The 23,778-nt window shown below is 44.9% G+C and overlaps 2 protein-coding genes across 9 annotated transcripts in view; one reads left to right on the top strand and one right to left on the bottom strand.

The window, feature by feature from the left end:
• The window catches only part of SMG7 (SMG7 nonsense mediated mRNA decay factor), a 77,416-nt gene extending 68,472 nt beyond the window's left edge, over nt 1-8,944 (top strand). For 5 of the 8 annotated variants that reach the window (XM_020898462.2, XM_070473953.1, XM_020898459.2 and 2 more), the window contains 9 exons: nt 941-1,085; nt 1,555-1,937; nt 2,780-3,151; nt 3,887-4,036; nt 6,002-6,082; nt 6,569-6,728; nt 7,381-7,551; nt 7,667-7,812; nt 8,419-8,944. In XM_020898462.2, the coding sequence (XP_020754121.2) occupies nt 941-1,085; nt 1,555-1,937; nt 2,780-3,151; nt 3,887-4,036; nt 6,002-6,082; nt 6,569-6,728; nt 7,381-7,551; nt 7,667-7,812; nt 8,419-8,532 (1,722 nt within the window). In that variant the 3' untranslated portion in view covers nt 8,533-8,944. The remainder of the gene's footprint in view (nt 1-940; nt 1,086-1,554; nt 1,938-2,779; nt 3,152-3,886; nt 4,037-6,001; nt 6,083-6,568; nt 6,729-7,380; nt 7,552-7,666; nt 7,813-8,418) is intronic. The other 3 variants (XM_070473955.1, XM_020898464.2, XM_070473954.1) reach the window with 2 other exon arrangements.
• Nucleotides 8,945-11,841: 2,897 nt separating this feature from the next.
• The window catches only part of NCF2 (neutrophil cytosolic factor 2), a 32,545-nt gene continuing 20,608 nt past the window's right edge, over nt 11,842-23,778 (bottom strand). Inside the window, exons 8-15 of the mRNA XM_020898488.2 lie at nt 23,084-23,225; nt 22,795-22,863; nt 21,522-21,597; nt 19,515-19,540; nt 18,937-19,088; nt 18,713-18,824; nt 14,786-14,963; nt 11,842-12,317 (exon numbers count right to left, since the gene is read on the bottom strand). Coding sequence (XP_020754147.2) covers nt 12,214-12,317; nt 14,786-14,963; nt 18,713-18,824; nt 18,937-19,088; nt 19,515-19,540; nt 21,522-21,597; nt 22,795-22,863; nt 23,084-23,225 — 859 coding nt within the window. The 3' untranslated portion in view covers nt 11,842-12,213. The remainder of the gene's footprint in view (nt 12,318-14,785; nt 14,964-18,712; nt 18,825-18,936; nt 19,089-19,514; nt 19,541-21,521; nt 21,598-22,794; nt 22,864-23,083; nt 23,226-23,778) is intronic.

The following is a 23,778-nucleotide window of genomic DNA, read 5'->3' as shown; positions in this document are numbered from 1 at the left end:
AGAGAGAGTGAGATGTGTTGGGGAAAGGCAAGTAAAAAACCCCCAAAGAACTGTAAAGCCAGAGATCAGTGTTTTAGGGGTAAAGAGTTCAGCTATTTCCTGCCTGCTCTGCCTTCATTCTCTGAAACCGCCTCCCAGAAAGGTCCAGGAAAATGAAATCTCTTCCAGTGTCTCATCCCTTTTAAGCCTGAGTATCTATGATTTACAAAAGCCTGACAATAATCAATGTATCACTACCCTCTGTACCTCATCCTAAGTTTTCTATTAAATGCTGCCAGTTTTCCTCATTTTACTCATCTTTGTATTACTTGAGCAGTGCATATGGCATCTGCTTCTCTGGCTCCATGTGTGGGATCTCAGGCCTGATATTTTTACTGCTGAAAGTATCCTCCTTTATTCTGGGGGTGGTAGGGTTGCAGGGTGGAGGGCGGATGCTTGACTGATAACCTTTAAAGCCTCCCCGATGAAGTTACACTGAGGCCACCTTTAAAGCCTCCCAGATGAAGTTACACTGAGGGCCAAAGTGTCTCATCTGTGAGCTAGTGGTCATTATCAATTCATGTATGTTCTTAATGAATGAGAATACAGGGTCCTGGGGCCCATAACATTGGCTTATGATAATAGGCAACTTTTTCAGCCTGTTGGCATCGGGTGTCTCCTTTGTAAAACAAATGAGTTCTCAGGCCTTTTCCATATTTCATACTTCTGTGATTTTGTGAAAGCAAAATAACTATACAAGTAAAACTATTTGGGCTATTTAAATAATTTTATTTTCCCATTTTTAATTTAGGTGAAGTGAATTATCTTCAGCATGTACTTTACTCTTTTTTTTTTTTTAACATAGTATAGGGTTTTAAATCCTTTGTTAGAGTAGGTGCTGCTTTCTGTCTCATTTGCGTTTCAGATTATTATAGATAGTCTTGCTTCTGGTTGGTCATAGGTAAAATCTCAGACAGAGTTAAGAAAGACTCCAGTGTCTGAAGCCAGGAAAACACCTGTAACTCAAACCCCAAGTCAAGCAAGTAACTCCCAGTTCATCCCCATTCATCACCCTGGAGCCTTCCCTCCTCTTCCCAGCCGGCCAGGTAAATATATGTTTTGTAATGTCGTCTGTTGAACTCCATCTGTGTAGGAGTGTCTGTTCACCTGCTGAGAAATTCTAGACTCTGAGGGACATTACTAAACCCCTAATATTAGAAAGTATAAAGAAGTTCTCTTTTCCCTAATATTTCAGTTATTTTTAAGCCATTTACCTGTAGTTTATGTACAAATGCATGCTTGTTATTATGAAGGAATTCCTGTCACTAAACATGGCATCTGAGAAACCTTTAGGACATTCCAGTTGCCTCAATGGATAGAAGTAGCAGGCAGTAATCTGTATTTAATTCTTGAAATCAGGTTAAAGGTTGACATTTGATGAGTCTTACTTGATGGATCCCTGTCTTTCATGATTTATTAGATAACCTCTTCTCCACCCCAGCCCCAAATGACTAATTTTTGTCTTTCATTTTCTAAGTTTCCTTAGAACTAAAACAATGTTCTTCTATTTTGAAGGGTTCCCGCCCCCAACATATGTTATCCCCCCTCCTGTGGCATTTTCTATGGGCTCAGGTTACACCTTCCCAGCTGGTGTTTCTGTCCCAGGAACCTTTCTTCAGCCTACAGCTCACTCTCCAGCAGGAAACCAGGTGCAAGCTGGGAAACAGTCCCACATTCCTTACAGCCAGCAACGGCCCTCCGGACCAGGGCCAGTGACCCAGGGACCTCAACAGCCTCAGCCACCTTCCCAGCAGCCCCTCCCACCTCTACCAGCTCCGCCAACAGCACAGACTGCAAGCCAGCTGCAGGTTCAAGCTCTAGCTCAGCAGCAACAGTCCCCTACAAAAGCTGTGCCGGCTTTGGGGAAAAGTCCGCCTCACCACTCTGGATTCCAGCAGGTGAGTTACAGCTGAGGTGAGGAGAGGAGCACCTGAAGTCATTCAGTGTCAAGTTAACTAAAAGTACTAGTTAATCCACCTCCCTCAGTAAAATAGAGTTAATGGGAAGTTGCTTTATAACACAGGGAGCTCAACCTGGTGAGGGTGGAATGGGGTGGGCAGGTAGGATGGGGCGGGGCGGGGGTGGGACGTGGGAGGGAGGGGATGGATGTATACCTACGGCTGATTCAGGTTGTATGGCAGAAAGCAATACAACAGTGTAATGCAGTCATCCTCCAATTAAAAATAAAAACCATCCAGCTACTTTTTGCTTAGACTTGTAATGATTATGGGAACACAGCAGTCTTTGCTGTTTAGGAAAGTTCAGTTCTTTTTACTTTTGTAAAGGAGAATAGATATTACCTACCATACCTTGCTGCTACTGCTTGTCAGCTTTATAGAAAGGGATTTTCTGTAAATAATTTCCCATAAACCTGAACTACAGAAGGGAAATAAAATCATGCTCTTGATGAGATGTTAAGAGAACTGTGACACCAGTCTCAAGTATTATCATCCTGCAGCACTTGGAGCAGAAGGGGAAACGGATGCATGCCCGCCCACCCACCCACACTCAACACCCTCATTTATTAAACCTCTTAATATTGGAATTGAAAGAGAATATGAACTCAGTGCCCTTAATCTGTTCCCAGAAAGCTCTGTATTGAAAAACCTAAAAGAACAAACAAACCTGCATGACCCAGAGTTTTGTTGGCGGTAAAATCTCTCAGGTTCTCTCTGAGTCCTGAGTGAAGTAACATTGCATTTTATCCTCATCTTAGTGAACCAGGCATCTCTTTTTTTAGTATCAACAGGCAGATGCCTCCAAACAGCTGTGGAATCCCCCTCAGGTTCAAGGCCCATTAGGGAAAATCATGCCTGTGAAACAGCCCTACTACCTTCAAACCCAAGACCCCATAAAACTGTTTGAGCCGTCGTTGCAACCTCCTGTAAGGCAGCAGCAGCCTCTGGAGAAAACAATGAAGCCTTTCCCCATGGAGCCATATAACCATACCCCCTCAGAAGTCAAGATCCCGGAGTTCTACTGGGATTCTTCCTACAGCGCGGCTGATAACAGAGCTGTGATGGCACAGCAAGCCAGTGTGGACCGCAGGGGCAAACGGTCCCCGGGAGTCTTCCGTCCAGAGCAGGACCCCGTGCCCAGGATGCCGTTTGAGGTGCGTGTCCTTCCCTGTCCCCAGGCACTTCAAGATCTCACGTACGTGTTAAAGGTCCCCCTGATTTCATTAGTGCTACAGAACGCCACTGAGTAAGTGGGTGCAGCTCTTGGTCCCCTCTTCACACCACATAGATTTGGGGAAGCTGAAGAATGCTGTTCCTGATGTTGACCCGTGATGGTCTGGCAGAGAGACTATGTGCAGAAATCTTTAAGGCAGCATGTTAGAGAGTTCTGAGACAAAGCTCCTCTCGGGCTGAATCATCTAAATTTAAAAATAGGTTTTACTGCATATTTAAGCAAGTGGCTTTCTGAGAAGAACAAATTTAGCCCATCATCTTTGATAGTGGAGTTCCCTGTCTTTGCCCTTTTTACTCATGAGAAACAGGTGTGTGTTGGTAACTTTATAAAAAAAGCTGTTTCTCTGTTAGCACAAGATACGCTAATCTCTTTGCTCCCTTGCGTTGTTTCACTGACTGTCCGCATTAACCTTTTATGTTCTGCTGTTTGTCACTGTCTTTACTTCTTTCTGTTCTCTTGATCTTTCCTTCCCATTGTCCTTGTGTCACTTTGCTTTGGTGTTTCAAAGCCTTTTCCTCTTTGCATAATGCTGTCTTACTATTCCTTACAGCTTCCTCCTTGTCTTTAGCTGCCTTCATCTCCCTAATGACGCTACTACTCCACTGTGCTTTTGTCATCCCTGATTGCATCTCACTGTGATCCTTTCTGTCACTAGGACCCCAAAGGCTCCCCTCTGCTTCCTCCGGACCTGTTAAAGAGTCTGGCTGCCTTGGAGGAAGAGGAAGAGCTGATTTTTTCTAACCCTCCTGATCTTTACCCAGCTCTGCTGGGACCTCTCGCCTCTCTTCCTGGACGAAGCCTCTTTGTATGTATTTGATGTAATTCTTTTTCTTGCTGTAACCCCTACCTTGTCTTCTGAGATTTTGTAGTAGAATAGGTAGTTTCTTCTTTCTAGGCCTTTCCTTTTTTTAACAGAATTTTAAAGCTTATTTCCTGATTGCCCAAACTAACATTCACATGACAGTAAAATGTGGCAAAACTTTTCTGTCCTGTAGTTTCCCCAAATCTTGTAGCTTTGTAATATATGTTATCCAGAAAGCATCCTGCAGGGCTGGGCACACACAGGATGTAATGCTGGGAAATTAACTTCCTTTTCAGGTGTCATTTCCACCTGGACCCAGGAATTTTAGGTGTCATTTAATCTTGCTTAGGAACAGTGAGATTTTTCCTCATGTATTCAAAATATGAAATGAAATAATGTTCCAGATGTTTTACTGAATAAAAAGATTCTAGATTGATTTTACTAAACAGTAGGTGGTTCTTTTCTGTTTGTTTAAGAGCCCTGATCTAAATTCAGAGCCAGATTTGTAATATGAGGAGGACTCTATTTAAAAACATGATTGGAGTACCATCAATGAATGAACACAAAGATAAGGTCTAAGAATTGATTAGATATCTATATTGATTATATCTTCTATATCCCAGTCTGCGTTTCAAAGGATGCCGTTATTTCCATGTTTTACTGAGGTCGGGAACTGCAAGAAAGATGTATGCTATGAGGTTTTTTTCCCCCCTCCCTTCACACCATCATAATAAATTGTAAAACATTTCTGAGTTCCACTTTCTTGCTGTTTCTTTCCCATAAACACGGGGTAAGAAAACGTTCACAAGACTAAAGTGCACTGATTTTAGTGTTAGAAATAAAAGCTTAATGGCTCTCCTGACAGAAACTGCCATCTCTAGCACTTGAAATTCCCTTAAGAATTTTTCTGAGTGAGTGGCCGCACAGACCTCCCACTCCCCGCCTTCCCCAAATTAGCAGAAATAAGAGATCTCCTAGACACCCAAACAATAGTAGTGCAGTGACAGCGCCTAGAGTTCATGGATAGCCCAGCTACTAAACTATTGATTCTACATGTTTGCCTTTCTTGCTTTTTTTTTTTTTGCTGGGGTGGCTTAAGGGCCTAAGGGCAGAGCACATTTCTATTCACTTGTTTCCTAATCCCTTAATTCTTGTTGTGCTTACCTTCTCCATTAGAAATGAACCTAATGGTGAAATAAGGGGGAGGGTCTTATAGTGGGGTTTTTTCAGGGTAAAAAAAAAAAACCTTAACTATAGCCCTTCCCATATTTAACATCGTTAATGATGTCATGTGTGTGGCAGTGCCTTGCATGTAGCAAGTGTTTAATAAATGCTTTGTTGACCAACAGTTCAGTGATAGTGAGCCTCAGAGATTCAGCTTTTTTTTTTTAAACCAATGAGTTTCTTAAGGACCAGTAAACGTAAACTTGACTTTAGCAAGTGTTTGAATACATACCACAAATTGAGTTGCTTAGGAACCGTGCTAACAAAACCAGTTGTCAAGTAGATCTAAAAGCTTTTTTAAAGTCGTTAATGTCAGTGTTTTTAAAATTCTAGCAAGGGGGGAATTAGAACAAAATAGTGCTTGATCAGTTCAGCATCTTGTTTTGAGAGTATTTTAAATACAGCTGGTGACAAAGAGATTCCTGAGATTCTTACCTAGTGAATACTCAGTACTGCCAGTTTCCAGGGTCCCTGCCAGGATCTCTGTGCTTAAGTTAGAAGTACTGAACAGGAGGGTTCTGTCTGACTCACCTGTGACGACTGGCCCTTAGCGGGACCGTGGTATTAATAAAAATTAATCCGAGTTGAATTGATACTTGCTAAGCTTTAATTTGTACAAGAGATGAATACAGGTATCCTTAAATTGTGGTCTTTTATTTTGCTTGTATGGTATCTTAAAATTAGTACTGAGAAAATGGAAGGCATAATTTAACTACCTTTTGTTTTCCCTCTGGGACTATGAAGAAATCCTTACTGGAGAAGCCCTCAGAGCTCATGTCACACTCATCCTCTTTCCTGTCCCTCACCGGATTCTCCCTCAATCAGGTGTGTAAACAGTGAGGCATCCTGCTGTGGGCTATTATTTTCTTTCCCAGTCTATCTCAATACATCTGTTTTTCTCTTTCTTTTCTCTTCCATATATTGGTATTTTCCAGGTATCTGATTTTACCCCCTCCACCTCCCCACCCCACCCCTCCCCCACCCCACTTTGATTAGGGTATACTGGAGACTTTTGTAAGTTTGAATTGTTTAACTTCTCATTAATAATAAAATCTTTGGGGCTCTCTTGTTCAGCCAAGTAAATTATTCATACTTTTTAACCTGGGCGATTTACATAGAGCAGGATAAAGGGTGGGGGAAAGTAAAAAGCAAATGAATAAAAACAGGAAAACTGAAAGAAACAGAAGTAAAAGCCTTCAAAAGTTTGTCTTGCAAAGAAAGTCTTAAGATCTACCAAGCATCCACGTGCATGAACACTACATTTTCTTTCATTGGAGTGAGTTTGTGTACTTGGTGGTCATTGTATTTCAGGAACGATACCCAAATAACAATGTGTTCAATGAAGTATATGGGAAGAACCTGACAACCACCTCCAAAGCAGAACTTAATCCTTCAGTGGCTCCCCAGGAAACATCATTGTACTCCCTTTTTGAAGGGACTCCGTGGTCTCCATCTCTTCCTGCCAGTTCAGGTATTGACTAATCTTTAAATTATAGACCTTGCTTTATTACCCGTACACTCAAGAGATAGTGTGGTTTGGTAATTTTATGTATTTGGTGGTTTTTGTCTGTTACTACTATTTTTGTTGTTATTGTCATTGGTATTTGTTTTTTAAAGTAACTTCTGAAGGAAAATGGGGTGTAAAAAAGCCTGGTGAGCTGGTTCACATAATAAATGCCATTAGAAAAGCTGTTTTACATTCTCAGTAATGAGCACAGTTGTAAGGGAGAAAAATATGAGTTTTATCTTAAGGTTTGCAACTGTTTCATAGTTTTATTTGTAGATACTCATTCTTTACAGGAAAATTCTTAAGGTTAGGCAATTCTGCTCTGATAGAGAAGAACAGTATATACTTATCTGAAACAGGCACACCAAAACAATGCATACTTTTGACAGAAACGTCTACATTTTTATTTTTAAGGTAAGGAACGTGCCTTAGACATGTGTAGTAAGACAGACTAGTGCATCTGGTAGGGTCCCTCTGGGGGCCTTTATTTTGCCTTTCTCCTGAAACCCTGGGGTTATTTTTAAGAGAATTTAAGTGATCAAATCTACTGGAAACTTTCATTCTTGGTGTGTTTGTGAAAAATCTCTTAATGTCCTGCGTTGCTGTTATTCAATAGATCATTCAACACCAGCCAGCCAGTCTCCTCATTCCTCCAACCCAAGCAGCCTGCCAAGCTCCCCTCCAACACACAATCACAATTCTGTCCCATTCTCCAATTTTGGACCCATTGGGACTCCAGATAACAGGGATAGGAGAACTGCAGACCGCTGGAAAACTGATAAGCCAGGTGAGATCCAATCTTCATTGCTTAGTAGAAGTGAACTAACTTACTCTGTGTCCTTCCTGGACCTTTGGCAGTGATAGAACATCTTCTTGAATTATTCTTTTCTCTTCATTCCTAGCCATGGGTGGGTTTGGCATTGATTATCTCTCAGCAACATCGTCCTCTGAGAGCAGTTGGCATCAGGCCAGCACTCCAAGTGGCTCCTGGACAGGCCATGGCCCATCCATGGAGGATTCTTCTGCTGTCCTCATGGAAAGCCTAAAGGTGAGTGGATCAGGAACAAGAACCATAAGAGATGTCTCTGCTTTCATTCACATAAATAGCTAGTCTTATTCTTAAGGCCCTTAGGATTGTTTGATTCATACTATGTATCTGGCAAAGTCTTAGAAGCATGGTCTGCATTATAAGATTCTTTAAAAGGATTTTTTTTTTTAATTCACTAGTGATAAACCAGTATCCTCAGGGGGACAGACATGAAGCTTTTAGTTGGATTCTAAGATTAAGAAAATTCTGACTCATCTTGAAATATTTTCTTTACTCCTTTTTTGAATAAGTAAAAGAAGGATATCTAATTTCATAAATGTTTTGTTTGCCTAAAACAGTGTCCTCACATGGAGCTGAGTTTTAGTAAAAAGACTTTATAGAAAACTTACTTTCACCTTTTCTGGTTTAAAGTGATCTTAATGAGAACTAAATAGCCAGTCTTGAAGGACCTGGTCTTAGAGCAACTCCTTGTAATAGCTGGATCTTTTCAGGGTTTGGGGACCTTGGGACGTACATGCCTTTATGTTTGGCTGGGATTGAAAATCAGATCCCTTTCAGACAGCCAGGCATCTGACCTCTGCTGACAAGCTCTGGGCTGTTTTTCAGTCTATCTGGTCCAGTTCCATGATGCATCCTGGACCTTCCGCTTTGGAGCAGCTGTTAATGCAGCAGAAGCAGAAACAGCAGCGGGGACAAGGCACCATGAACCCTCCACACTGAGGCCAGAGTGGCAACCCTGGGAATGAAGGCTCCATAAACCATGGCATGTTGGGTTTGCAGGACTGACCCACACAGTCCCCTGCAGGTGGCAGCCCTCTTTTCTGTGTCTCACTGTTGAGAGGGTGTAAGTATTCCACCAGCCCGCTGAGTGTGCACGAAATGTCCGCAGTGCAACAAAAAGAAAAAAACCATCAGGAACTCTCCGTCCCCCCGGGGCCTTCCGGAGGGAGAGAGGAACTGCTGTTTGTCTCACTCAGCTACCTGGTATCACCGCCTCTCACCTTCTCCATCGTGCATGTCCCCAGCCACGTGGGAAGTGAAAGCTGAGAAGGGAAGGCAGATGGGAGAAGCCAATGGGAACTTCTCAGTCCTTTTTTTTTCCTCTTTGGGGAATAAAATAGGAATCCATTAATGATTGCTTTGCTGACTGAGAATGTAGTTGAAATTACTCCTGAACATCTTTTATTATTGTTATTACTCTCAGTAGTAAGATATCACACTGAATTCTTCCATACACAGATGTGCTTCTTCTAGTCAGTGTGTAGCAAGGAAAAACCCCGTACACCGCTCCTGTGAGAGGTCGGTGGTGACAGGATGGGGAACCCGGCCTCTTCAGCCCGTGGAAACGGCCCATAAGGGAGAGGACGCGGCCTCCACTTCGACTCACAAGGTTCTGGTGGGCCCTCCTCTGGCCTGGAGACTCCAGCTGGAAATGCCCTTCACTCTGTAGGTGCTCGAGCCCCAGTTGAGGATGCCGCACGGCTGGTGGTGCTGGGCTGGACTAGCCACGGACTGCCGTTGGGCTCTAAAGGAACGCTTGTGGCTGCTGTCCCTTTTACGGTAGTGTCGCAGGGGTCCCACAGCAGGCAGGCAGTCCATTCATGGCCTGACAGAGTTTACTGGGTAGAAGCTTTCAGTGTGGTTACTTTTTGTTTGGTTGGTTTTTGTGCACCCATCCTACTTAACCACCCACCTCCTCCTGTCCCTACCTCCACCCCCTTTCCACCCTGTGCTGTGTGCTGTAATCGTTTTTATTCCTAACGTGTACAACATCGCGCCAAGAAGCAACAGCATTGGGGCCAGCAGTTGGGGCCCAAAGGACTGTCTGAAGAGGAAGGAAGTGGCAGCGTGCGCACGGCCCGCCGAGCAGCCAGGCCCTTGCCCGGCTGTGGTCTCCCAGCCTCCACTTCCAGAGTGAAATTCAAGGCGACACGGACACGTGTGCATCAGGCACAGAAGGAAAACACAACGGAGTCCATTCTGGAAAAGGCGGAAGAAAGGAAAAGAAACTTTTTATCTGATATTTATTAGAAGGAAAGAGGACTGAAGATTTTTCTTGTGTAGAAACAGAAGGACAGCATTTCTGATAGTCATTTCCTGGAAAAGTAATATTTTAAGGGGAAATTATGGAAACAATCTAAATGTCCAATTGCTGTGCTAGTGGTAGGGTTTGTTTTCTGGGAGGGCTCTCCTTCGCGCGCGCGTGTGTGTGTGAGTGTTTGTGTGTGTGCACACTGGCCCGTCTGCTCCCTGTAGGGGAAGGGTGGTGCGTGTGAGTGTGTGGAGCTAGTGTGGGACTCAAGAGCTGGAAAACAGCTACAGAGCGAAGCACATCCAGGAGCCCCGGTCGTCACTGGAGTCTGGGCAGCCCCAGCAATGAAAAGGGGTGAGAGATTCATGCTCATTGCTCTTCCGAGAGAGTGGTTGGAGTCCCGAATGCTTACATTATTGCTGTTTTAGTTTGACATGGTGTTTGGGGTTTTTTGTTTTTGTTGTTTCTTTTTTTTTGAAAGGTCTGAAAGGGTTAAGTCCCCCACCCAATGGCAATATGAAACCCTTTGTGCTTCTCTCCAGCCCCTCCTCTGTGACCACCGTCCTCCCGTCCCCTCCCTCCCGAGCCTCCATCCCTGCTGCCTTTACCCACTTTGTGTGTTTGAGCTCTGCATTCAGGCAGCTGCAACATTCCAGTGTTTGAACTGTCACCGACTCTTGCACCCTCGACACGCCCACCAGGGTCACCGTCTCTCGCTCCCGCAGTGCCCATGTCCTGTCTGCAGCCCCATTTCTGCATGAGAATTTGGTGTTTGGAATGTTTTTTGACTCTTGGGGCGGGGTTCCTCGCCTTATCATCCTCAGTGTGGAGTAATGAGGAGGGAAAGGAGAATCTTCATCAGAAACTGGTTCTGTGTAGCAAACTTTCTTTTGTGTTTCTTTTTGTTTTTGTTTATTTGTTTTGGTCTGTCTGTGCAAGACCTGCAGCTGCTGAAATCAGCTTTGCCTTTAATTAAACCATGTTCTCTCCAACCAGATCTGTGTAGAGATTGTTTCTTTCCTATCCTAAAAGAAAATCCAACTTAACAAATTTAAACTACTCACAAGCCATCTAGGGGAACTAAAGAAGGTCAAAAATCAAATATGCTTCAGGGTTATTTTTGCTTTTAGTAATATTTCAAACTGATGTGCAGGATTACAAAAAGGGATGGGTTCTAATAAAGAATGGCTTATGCAAAGGAGTTAACAACTCAGCATTTTTATCCTTACTGTTACCCTTAATAAGGCAGTTCAGAGACCGTGTATCCTATTGGCCCAGTAAACTCAACTCATTGTGATGAGCAGCAACAGTATTTGGTGTTCTTTGCTGAGGAGTTGTATTTCCTCAAGTTGTGTTCCCCGATTTCCAGCAGTATCCTGCCAGCCTTCGCTGTGTGAGGGAGCCAACACCGCACCTCACCTGTGTGTGTGCGCACACACCCACCAGCTGCGTTTTCACATTGATGTTGATTCAGTCTACAGTTTGTCTCTTAAGTGTACTTTTCATGAGCACCTACACAATTGAAAAATTGTTAGTAGAATATTCCACAAGAGGAAGGGGAATTAAGGCCAGGCCTTTTGAATTTATGGAAACTCACCCAAGTTAATCCTGAAAAACAAACATTACCTAGTAGGATAGTATTAACCAACTGGCTTCCTGAGCATGGCTGCTTTTCATCTCAAGTATTAGTGGCATATACTCACTGTTGAACTCTTTAACAGATGTCCTCTATGAGAAGAAATCAAGGGATGTAGTTCCAGTATTTTAATTTTCTGTGAAATTAAAAGCTATATTCCAGGGGAACATAACTCAGTCTAGGTTCTGTTTAAACAGCGAGACTTTTAATCCCCAAAATGTTAGCTTCGTGTGTGTAGGCGTGCATGCGCACATCTTCTGAATTACCTATTAAGTTACCTCGGTCCCTGGGAGTTTGTGATAGTAACGATGTAGGAGTGGGGATTTTTATACTTAGGTCTTGGGCCTGCACTCTGGGTATCTTGTTTTTGTAAGTTTTTTATTGAGGCATCACATATGTAGAGAGAAGTGTACCAACAGTAAGTATACAACTCGGTGAATTTTCACAAACCAAACACATCTGGGTAGCCAGCACTCCAAGCAAGAAACAGATTATCTGCACCCTAGAAGACCCCCCTCTTTTAGACATTTCCGACCACCACCCCTCCCTGTCTTGACGGTAATCATTGTAAGTTCTTACATCATCGTCTAATAGGTTAAGTTTTAACAGAAGAGTAGATGAATTAATGCTTCCAGAGGGGTGTCTCGAATGTGTGGCAGAGGCGTGTCAAATCTTGTAAATGATAGTACTTCCTTTTCTTCAACGTTGTAGGTTGTAAAACATCCTAGACTCCTCAGGGCATGCTTTCCAAGTCTGTAGTTGCATGTTGTTCAACAAAAGCTTTGGGGAAAATGCCAACCTTCCCTTTGCACTCCCCTTCCAGCCATTCTTCATTCACTGATAAAAGGAAAAATATACATTGACTTCGAGTATAGGAGAATTCCCTCACCCGAGTAGTCCACTTAGAACTTTTGTTGGTCCTCCTTCACCCCCAGTTGTGCTGACAGGGAAAAGTCAGTGTTGGGAAAGGGACTGGTAGGAGTGAACATAGGAGCTATCTCTATTGGTTTCTGTAGAGAAGTAAAATGCAGAAAAAGTAGAGCCTTCAAAAAATTACCAAAGAAATTGAACAGTGAATCCTTATGTATGAGGTGGTTTTTTTAACAGAGTTTTAGCTTTGTTGGGAACCTCTGTTTTGATTAACAGGACAGGGATATGCCATTGGTTAAATAGATTAACAATGACTCTTCACTGGTGAATAGTCAAAGAATTGCGAGTTGGAGCAATGATGGTTTCAGTCCATGTTTGTAAAATACAAGAATTTTCATAGCCCCTCTTTTGAGACTTTAATAAAGTATGTGCATAGACTTCATAACTCAGTTATAGATAATCAAAAGTGTATCAAAGTGAAGTCACTCAGTCGTGTCCAACTCTTTGTGACCCCATGGACTGTAGCCCACCAGGCTCCTCCCTCCATGGGATTCTCCAGGCAAGAATACTGGAGTGGGTTGCCATTTCCTTCTCCAGGGGATCTTCCCAACTCAGGGATCAAAGCCAGGTCTCCTGCACTGCAGGCAGACGCTTTAACCTCTGAGCCACCAATATCCCCATTTTAAATTTTCTTTGGAGTTGAAAGCTACATTCCAGGGGAACGTAACTCAGTCTAGGTTCTGAGAAGACACAAGAGATTAATAGCTTGTTTGGGGTCATTCTGCCAATAAATATCAGACACCTTAGGTAGCTATGACCTATTCTAGAGCCCATCCAACAACTGTAGAAGCTGTTCAGATCAGAGGCTCATCTTTGGATGTAACATGTCTCCATCAGACATTACAGCAGCACCATGTGGTACTTGGATCCTGTCCCCAGAAACTGTCCATTAGTGTGGAGTGTGGCTGAGCATCCGAGTTCACCCAAGGTAATTCTAATTCCAAACTGTTGTCTTGATTCTTCTTCTATGATACGAGTATCAGCATTTGTTGTGCTGGATCCTGGGAGCTTGTTAGAAATGCCAAATCTCAGGTCCCACCCCAAACCTGATTCAGAATCCATTTTAACAAGTTCCCCAGATGGTTGACATTTAAAATTTGAGAAACTTTTGGAATGAAACTATCTCATAATTGTTGAATACAACTTAATTCAACCTCTCAGCCCTACACAATGTTTATGTTGAATTCTATTTCCCTGTGTGTTATAAAAGTTTCAAAATCTTACATAGATACTTCCTGAATTAAATCAACTTAGACTTCTATACAAATCCCAGTGAAGAGTATACCACCTTCTCTCCATATCTACCCAGAAGACACTTCAGAGCATTTGTTCATCTTTATCTCATCCCCACCCCTGAAAAAAAAATTAAGCCAGTTGCTTGGTATTGACACTTTAAAAATGGTGTGGGGAGTTAAATCCAACTCTTAAAACTGAGTTTCCATTCTCCCTTTTAGAATGTACACATTGACCATACACCCTGTTTTATTTTCATTTCTTATATTGTTGCTACAGTCGTATACTCACTCTTCACCCCCATTAACTTCAAAATCTCTCCCTCTCATTTCTTAATTTTCTGTTATAATTGATAATGGTGTTCTGTTTTCACTGTTTTGCATTGCTAATGTACAAGATTTCAGCCATGTGAGTGAAACTTTTGCTCTTACTCTTGTTACCAGGTAAAGAAATAAAAAGAGTGTCAAACCATGAGTTATTAATAGAATGCTGCTTCTCAGTATGGTCAGTAGACCAGCATCACCTGGAATCTTGTTAAAAATGCAAATTAGTGGGCCCCACCCCAGACCTGAATCAGAATCTTTGGAGCTGGGTCAGAGGAATTTAACAAATTACAAAAGATGCATGAGCATACTTCAGTTTGAGAAGCAGTAAGTTAGAACCCTCCACTTACTTTAATTTTTACTGTGTTTGATTTCTAACAACCTGGGAAGTCACCAGAGAGAGCAATTCTGAATCGTTGTTTTTTTAAGGCAAAATGTATGCTCTTTTTCCTTCATCTTCAAAAAGTACATCAATTTAAAGACCTATAGTTTGCAAAACATCAGTATGACATGGCTTGGTGCATGTCAAACACAAAGTGGTTGAAGCCCCCTTCCAATTCATTAACTCCAGGGTGAGAACCCATGGCTTCCAAAACAGTCTCATGTGTGACCGAAGTCCGCCGTTGGTTGCTTCCCTGCCCAGGAGAGCAGCAGATGGAGAGGTGAACACTCAGTTTTGCTCCCTCCCACTAAGAACTGGGGAGGAAATTGAAACCATTGGCTAAAGTTTGTAGCTGACTGATGTTTTTTTCTCTCTGTCCTTGTGTTTATTGCTGCTAACATGTACATTAGTTTCTATACTCTGGGAGTAGCACTTACCCGTTGATATCACCAGGATTACGTCCCCTTCCAGGAACTCCAGGTCTTCTGGCTGGGTAGCCTCGTAACTGAAGAGAGCTACCACTTTGCTCCCTTCCTTAAGCTCAGGTTCTGTTGTCTGGTTACTAGCATCAGGTTTTTTGCTTTCTTCAGGTTCTTCTGGAAAGCCCTGGTCACCCTGAAATAGTAAAGGTACCATTAGTTTTCCTAACTTCCTGCCATGAACATTGAACATCACTGAAGGAATCAATCAGCAAAATGTCAATGTAGCACCTGGGATATAAACTCAAAGCCAAGTTTGTGATCAGTGCCTAGCATAGACCTGGTGTGTACTTTATGAACACTGTATGGTTGGGTAAGTGAAACCAAAAGGTCTACAGGACTGTAGATCCTCTTAAATGCTAGTGAAACCTTATGTTAATCCTGAAAAAGGTAGAATAGGTACAATTGTTAATTTTTCTCTGATGGAGAAATAGGTTGAATCACAGGTAAGTGACAGAACCCAAAGTCAAACCTAACTCCCAAATCCAACACCCTTTCCCCAGCACCCATAACACTGGGCACCTTGTTATAGAAAGGCAAATTTGTCTGCACCATCCCAAATCTGTTAGTCAGGAACTCTCTGTGGGAGTTAACAGTCATTAACAAAAACAAAAAAAAAATAATTTAAAACATCAAAATCAACCTTTGCAGTGAAGTAATGCTGAAGCTGAAGCTCCAATACTTGGGCCACCTGATACGAAGAGCTGACTCATTGGGAAAGACCCTGATACTGGGAAGGATTGAGGGAAACAGGAGAAGGGAGCAGCAGAGGATGAGATAGTTAGATAGCATCACCAGTTCGATGGACGTGAATCTGAGCAAACTCCAGGAGATGGGGAAGGACAGGGAAGCCTGGCATGCTACAGTCCATGGGGTTGCACAGTCAGACATGACTGAACAAAAAATTCATATTTAGAGCTGAACTAATAGGAATCCTTTCAAGACAGAACTGAAGGGGTTAGTCCAAAAACAGATCCTTGGAAAACCTAGAGTGACCTTTCAACCTTTAAGGGACAACTTGCATGGACACTCCTCACTCCTAGAGTCCTGGGGCTTTCAGCCAGAGGCACCCGAAGTCTCCGCTCCAGTGGCTCCACTTCCTGAGACAATTTTCTGAACCCTGACCACTAGGTTTACTTTGTGGGGTTTACTACAGGGCCTGCCTCCAGATCCATCCTCTTTAGTTCTTCCCCTCCCATTTCCACTCCGCCCCAGCCCCAATCAAACGTTTGTCTTTGGTTTGAGTGCAAAGGAGAAACTGAGCAGTAACCCCTACCCAGCTGTGGGGATGAGGGTTTGGAGGAAGGACTCGCTGGTCCCACAGCCTACATGTCTGGAATAGCTTTCCTGCTGTGGGCATTTGTATGGTCTCAAAAGTCCATTTGTGGCTGAAAACTAGTAGTTGACCAAGGATTCCCTTAGGAGCTATTTAGTTTTATACCCCCTAGGCAGATAAAACTGCAGATGCCACAGCTGACAAAGGCTAAAGCAGGAAACAGGTGAGAAGAGGAAGAACTGAAGTGTCAGTGGGACCCCACTTGGCAGCTTTGGGCAGTGGGAACTGCAGATTCATGGTCTCTGTGTCAGGACTCCCCGGCCTCGCGATTGTGGGTCGGGAGCTGCTTACTCAGGAGGCCCACCAGCCAGCCTAGCTGATTTCCCTGCCTTGCTCATGTGCCCCTTAAATTTCCAGTACAGAGCAAGACCTCACTATCTTCTTGCCTGCTCACAGTATCAACCCAGCACAGTGGTGTCCAAGGCTACCCCCATCTGGCCCTGTGGTCTTTCCAACATCTTTCCCACCACTGTCCCTGTCCAACAGCACTGAGCCCCCTTTCCCACTGGGCTGATTCTTGTGGTCGTCCCTCTGGTTCTTTCCATCTATAGAATTCATTCACCCTAACCTCCTCCACCTTGCTAATTACTATGCACCATTTTCAGGCTAAGCTTCAAGACAATTTCAGCATCATTTTCTCTAGGAAGACTTGTCCCACTTCCCTCCAGCGTTTTTGGGTGAGAAACCCTCCCAATGTTACATAAATACGTACATAACAGTAAAGCATTTGTGCGTTTCCATCAGTTTACTGCACACACGCTTTGTAGTCATCTGCTTGCTCTTCCCCTTATGAAAAAGGGCCTGTGTCTTACTAGTTTTTATGTCTCCAGTACCTATCTAGAGAGCAGTAAGTGCCCAGCAAATGTTTGTTGAAGAATTAATGTCACTAGACAAACGCTGGAAACAACCCAAATGTACACCAACAGCTGAATGAATAAGCCAGTTGTGGTATCCATACAATGGCATACCATTTAGCATTCAAAAGAAATGGACTATTAAGACACAAAATATATATACTGTACAATCCACTTATTTGAAATGACATAAAAGACAAAAAACTTTGTTGACAGAAAGCAGATGGATGATTTTCAAGGACCATTGTTGGGAAAGAAAATTAACATCCACAGCAAAAAGAAATGGCAACCTTTCCTTGGGAGACTAAGGGACAAAGCTAAAGAGTACTAACATGTAGCTGCTACTTCTAGCCTCAGACTTTGCTCCTGACTCCCTTCATTCTCACTGGAAAGTCAGTTAACTCTTCTAGACCCCAGGGCCTATAGATAACCTGCCCTTTTACTGTCAGTACATCGACGTGTTCAAGAGCAGCAGTCCCCAGCCTTTTTTGGCACCAGGAACCGGTTTCATGGATGACAGTTTTAACACAGACCTGGGGTTGGGATGCTTTCAGGATGATCATTGTAAGGAGTGCACAATCTAGTTCCTTCACATGCATGGTTTAACAGTAGGGTTTGAGCTCCTATGAGAATCTAATGCCACTGCTTATCTGATAGGAGGTAGCGCTCAGGTGGGCTTCCCTGATTGCTCAGTTAGTAAAGAATCTGCCTGTAATGCAGGAGACCGCGATTTGATTCCTGGGTCTGGAAGATCCACTGGAGAAGGGATAGGCTACCTACTCTAATATTCTTGGGCTTCCCTTGGTGGCTCAGCTGGTAAAGAATCTGCCCCCAACGTGGGAGACCTGGGTTCAATCCCTGAGTTGGGAAGATCCTCTGGAGAAGATCCCACTCCAGTATTCTGGCCTGGAGAATTCCATGGACTATAGAGTCCATGGGGTCACAAAGAGTTACATGACTGAGCGACTTTCACTCACTTTCAGAGCTCAGGTAGTCATGCAAGTGATGGGGAACACCTATAAACATAGATGAAGCTTCCCCTGCTAACGAGCCGCTCGCCTCCTGCCGTGTAGCCTGACTCCTAACGGGATGGGATCCCTGTTCAAGAGTACAGGCAGGCTCTGAGTAATGTTGGCCAGGGGGGCCTCACTTTGCCTTGTCACCTACGTTATAAAACAGGATAACAATACGTCCCTCACAGAGTTATGGGGGTTTTAAGAATTCATACACAGAGTGCGCTTAGCACAGTGTCTGGCACAAAGGATCTTCTCAGTAGATGTTTGCTGTTAGTAGAAGGTTGTTATGCAAGTCATCTTCATGAAATAAATGCTTGCTAATTTTTTTTTCACTCCCAAATGTCCTTCCCCATGGAAACTTAAGGTGAAGAATGGCTGTGAACTCGGCCTCAAGCTGCGACTTCATTCTAACCTTGCTTGATCGAGCCTAAACCTTAGGTGTGGCAGCAGATGGAAGGGCCCTGAAGCTTTCTGTGGGCTCCTGGGCCTGCTCTGCTCTTGTGGGAAAACCTCTCCCAGCTGCACCCCGGGTGAGGATGCCAGAGCTGCAGCTTGTTACCTGCCATGTCCCCAACACTGCACCTAGGCTCGGCACCCAGCCGGCACTGGGTGAATGCTCAGTTGTGGTGGAGGAAGTGACCGGTTAGAAATCCAGCCTTCCATGCTCCTGGGCACTCACCACGGTGTTCTCACACCACAGCGTCAGGCAGTAGTTTTTCACTTGGTCCCAGGCATCCTTCATGCTGAATTCTGAAAGGGGCGCCAGCTCATTGCTGTCCCGAGGACGGTAGCTGGGTAGAGGTAATGAGGGAGAAGCAAGTCAGACAGCAGCAGTGCAGGCCCATCCTCTGGCCAGCAGCGGGCGCCCGGCTGTACCCTCACGTCTCCCTGTGTGCTGCTCACCTCAGCTTCATGTGTTCCGGCAGGAGATCCAGCTTCTTAGCCACCATGTCCCGGACCTGGCTGTAGGGGAGCCTGAACTGAGTCTCCATGACCACCGTGTACTTGTAATGCACCTTGAGTGTGTAGGACGCGGGGACACTGAGCTTGACTTCCTGCCCAGAGAGCCAGCAAAGGGAATCTGTGAGTGCCTGAGGCGTCCTCCGAGCAACATGCTGGATCCCAGGGAGTAAGGACCCCATGGCGGGGAAAGGCCCAGAAGTGCCTGGTTTCACACTAACATGAGAGGGCCTTCAGAGCCCTGTCCTCCAGCTCAACTCACACTTGGATAAAAATTCCTATGGGTGGTACCTGGCCCACCAGCCATGGGCCAGCAGGCAGTGTGTGCATGGAAGAGGGAGAGATTGTCAAATGGGAGGGGGGGGTGTCCCTGGTCCCTGTATGTATGGTAACAACTGGTATACCCTTCCTTTGGGGCTCTTTCTACAATCCAAGGAGACCACCCGTAGAAATGGTTAGGTGGGCAACCTAAGCTCTTCCTCTCTCTACCCCTTGAAATAGTACAGGGAAAAAAAAATTACCTTGGGCTCTTCTTTTCCTTTCTGACCTAAATAGAGAAGGTGAGAGTTAAACAAAGGAAGATATTGAATGAACACTCTTGGCTAGCCCCTGCCATGCACAAGATGAAACCACTTAGAACCAGGCACCCAACCTCGTATGCTTTAACCTGTGGGGTGATCATTGACCTTAATAAACTGTGGGGGAAAATCATTGGGTAGATGTGAAGGGCAAAGCCATGAACACACAAATGAACCCAGTCTCTGCTTCTAGGAAGCATAGAGGTAATTACCAAAGGACCATCACATCCTCACCAGCCCATGGGGTTAGGGAGGGATCCCAAAGGACAGCTAACAGTAGTGCTGCTGGTGAAGTGGTATCATGCAAGATTCCCAAAGGTCAGTTAAAGCAGTGGGCTCCATCAAAACAGAATCAGGGAGTAAGAGATCAGCCAGGGGCCACAAGAAGAAATAACCACTTATTTTTAATTTGTCCTTTATCTTTTGTATGTTTTCTAATGTTTAAAATATATTAATGTAGCAGTACATATATAATTTCTGGGGTTTCCCTGGTGGTTCAGATGGTAAAGAATCTGCCTGCAATTCAGGAGATCTGGGTTCAGTTCCATGGTTGGGATTGGTTGGGAAGATCTCATCTTCCCAACCCAAAAAGTGAATGGCTACCCACTCCAGTATTCTTGTCTGGAGAATCCCATGAACAGAGGAGCCTGGTGGGCTACAGTCCATGGGATTGCAAAGAGTCAAACATGACTGAGTGACTAAACACATATAATTTATATAAGAAATGTATGTATAATGATATTCACCATGGAAACAGCAGTGCATACTCAAAAAAAACCACTGATCTCAAACCCAGCTGATCATTAGAATCTCTTGGGGTTTCTTTTTTCCTAGAAAAACAAGTTTCTAAGCCTGATTCCAGTCCTAAAAAATCAGAATCAAAGGCCTTTGATTCTACATTCTTAAAATCTTCCTAGGTTAATATGTGATCCTCGATGGGCCCCTAGAAAATATAAATTAAAGAAAGCTGTCAAGGACAGTGGGGGATAATAGGAGAAATTTGAATATGAAATATATAATCTATATTATATAATATACTAACACTATCCTAGATATAACAATTATATTGTGCTTATGCAGAAGAGCATCCTTGTTCTTAGAAGACAGATGCTGAAGTGTAGGGTGAAGTGTCATGAGTCTGTAACTTAGTTTCAAGTGGTTCAGCAACTAGAAAAAAAATTATATTAACAAGAGGAGCAGCCCAAGTACATGATGCAAAATGTTAACAATTACTGAATTTAAGTGAAAGATATTCTTGTGTTCATATTGTACCATACTTTCAACCTTTCTATAGGTTTAATATTTTCAAAGTAAAAATAGGGGTGGGGAGCATCGCAAGTGATTCTGATGATCAGGTGGGCATGACAGTCATTGATCTAGGATCTGGACAAACCACCTAGTCAGTGCATCTCTACCAAGCACTTACTCAGGATCTGCTTAACCCACATTAGTAACCAAAAGTCCATGACTTCCCAGGTCAACCGTCTCCACATATCAGGAGAGTATCCCTTTCATGTCTGCACCTTGGTTCTTGGTCCATCCTCCAGGGCTCTGCAGAATTTCTTTTCTAGATAGAGCTCCTCAGTCATTTGAGAAGAACCACTCCACGCCACTCTGAGGTCAACAGGTGTAATTACTTGAACCTCTCCCCCTGGGATAAGGTCCCACTACTTAATGACTGAGTTGGGATGCTCACAGCCCACCAGAAAGCAGCTGCCTTTACCCAAGCTCCATGCATGTTCTGGAGTAGGCAAGGAGGAAGGATTTCTGTTTTCCTGTGTTTTGGGTGGGTGAGTGACACAGGAGGGGGTGGTGCTCTGGGGCCTCATGATCATAAGCTGGGAGTACAAGAAACCAGATTCCATCAGGCTGAGAGAGCAACCCTCGGTGGGGAGGCAGCCTGGAGCACTTCTGCACCCAATCCCGGGATGGTCCTCCAGAGACACCAACCTGGTGACAACTGGGGTCTTCCAGGAGCACTGGAACTTGGGGGAGCTGGGATATCAGACTCTGGGGAGGTTTCTTCCTGGAGGGGACAGGAAGAGAGGGTGAGAACCTTCATACAGACACAGTTCTTAGGCAGGGGTAGAAGTGGGGGAGACCCTGCAGACCACCATGGAAGGGAGCCAGATGCAAACAACTTCCTAAAAGTTGGAGTGGTGATGACATTTAGTGGAGACTAAGGGCTGGGAATGATTGAAGGCGGGAGGAGAAGGGGATGACAGAGGATGAGATGGTTGGATGGCATCACCAACTCAATGGACATGAGTTTGAGTAAACTCCAGGAGTTCATGATGGACAGGGAAGCCTGGCATACTAGATTCCATGGGGTTGCAAAGAGTCAGACAGAACTGAGCAACTGAACTGAATTGAAGGGAAGTGTTGATTCAGTGGGAGACAGAGTGGGCCTGGTGAAAACAATCACAGTAGAAATAATGAGAAAATAAGAATCCTAACCCCCCCCCGCCCCCCCAGCTACAAGGCCCTTGCTGCCTAATCATCTCAATTGCCACACTGGAAACCCACTGGAGGCAGGGTAGGACCCTTGTCTTAGCTCACCCTCTCACTCTACACCTTGCCTCTTCAAAGGAAACATGCCACTTCTCATCTGCATGGCACTTAGAACTTTTCCAGTCATCTGGACATCGTGATTCTGACCGAGGAGTGCCAAGCCCACAGAGAACAACTGTTTGCACAGTCTAGAGAGAGACAGGATCTGTTGCCATCAGGCATCTGCACAGATCCAACATAGACCACTCCCCAGGCCTGGCAGAAGGGCAGGTCATCGAGACAGGGTGGTGGGGGTGGCAGCAGCATCGGAAGCAGTGGCTGGCAAGGTCCGCTCTGACTCAGTGCTCTAAAGCAGATTTCCTCTGGTGGGTGGATTTCACCAACCGGCACGTTGACTATTCTTCCGGGTGAAGAAGACATCCTGGGAAGACCTAAGTCGTCACCTGCTGTAGCTGTGGTCAAGTCACCCCTGACCAGGAGGAATCACAGAGCTGGGGGCCCAGTAGGACCTGCTGATGCCTCCACTCAGCACATCTGGGTTTTTTCTTTCATCCCTAGGTTCAACTCTAGGCAGCTGCTACCAACTCAAGGTGGGCTCAGGACTAGTGAGTCCCCAGTGCCTCTTCCTCTCTGCTCTTCTCCCCTCCGTGGTCTGTCGGTGGCGGGGTTCAGGGGTGGGAAGGGAACAGGTCAGCCCTTGGAGCTCCATTACCTGGGGCTGCTGCTGAGGATGGATCCGCAACTCAACTGGTTCGAGGTAGTTGCAGGGAACGAGCCCCTTCTGCAGCGCAGCATCGCGGAGCCAGAAAGGGGGAAGCAGAGATGCACTCGTTAGTAGCCACAGTGTAGGACGCCCAGAGACGTGGGGAGGGGTGGGGGGACAGAGGAAACAGGGGGCAGCTGGCCTGCATGTAAGGCAGCAGATGCTGCTCCTCAAAAAGTTCTGCCATGTGCTGCCAGGATCCTGTGCCCATAAACCCACCGCCCCATCCTCTGAATACCTGCCCGTTGAACATGACCGTAGCCCAGTTATCATTGCCCTTCTTCAAGACAAAGACGATGTTCCCCGGCATGACCTGTAGCTCCTCTGGTGTCTCAGGCACAAACCCAAACAACACACGGTGGGCTTCCCCTTCCAGGGCCCTGCGGGACAGGGGTGGGGAGAAGAGGAAGGGTAGACACAAGATTCGAGATCCCATCCACCATCTAGCCTGGACCACATCTGCTCCCATGATGCTGTGGGTCAGCAACTGTGGATCTGGAGCCAGGAGCCTCACTCCCACCTCTAACTGCCCAGGTGACCCCGAGCAGGGAGTTGCCCAAGAGGACTGCATGTGAACATGCTCCATAACCACACATGCAGTGGGGCAAGAGTAAAACAAAACATAACGCAACACTTGACGACGCCTTGCAACCCCTGCCCTCCCTTCCCTTCTGAGGAGGAAGGATCCCAGCTGTGCTTGGCCAGTGGCCGAGTCTGGGCGGGGCCCAATCAGATGCCAGGGTGCAAAGTAGAAAGTGGGTGAGAACCCGCTGGGTGAGGAGATGAGTGGGGGATGGGGGAGGAGAAATCCTCTAGAACAGCAGTCCCCAACCTTTTTGGTACCAGGGATGGGTTTCATGGAAGACAATTTATCCATGGACCAGGGTGGGGGGATGGTTTAGACATGACTGCATTTCTTGTGCACCGTGTTTC

This window comes from Odocoileus virginianus, chromosome 11 (assembly GCF_023699985.2).
Source record: "Odocoileus virginianus isolate 20LAN1187 ecotype Illinois chromosome 11, Ovbor_1.2, whole genome shotgun sequence".
Lineage (NCBI taxonomy): Eukaryota > Metazoa > Chordata > Mammalia > Artiodactyla > Cervidae > Odocoileus > Odocoileus virginianus.
This window is presented reverse-complemented; position numbering and strand designations above follow the sequence as displayed.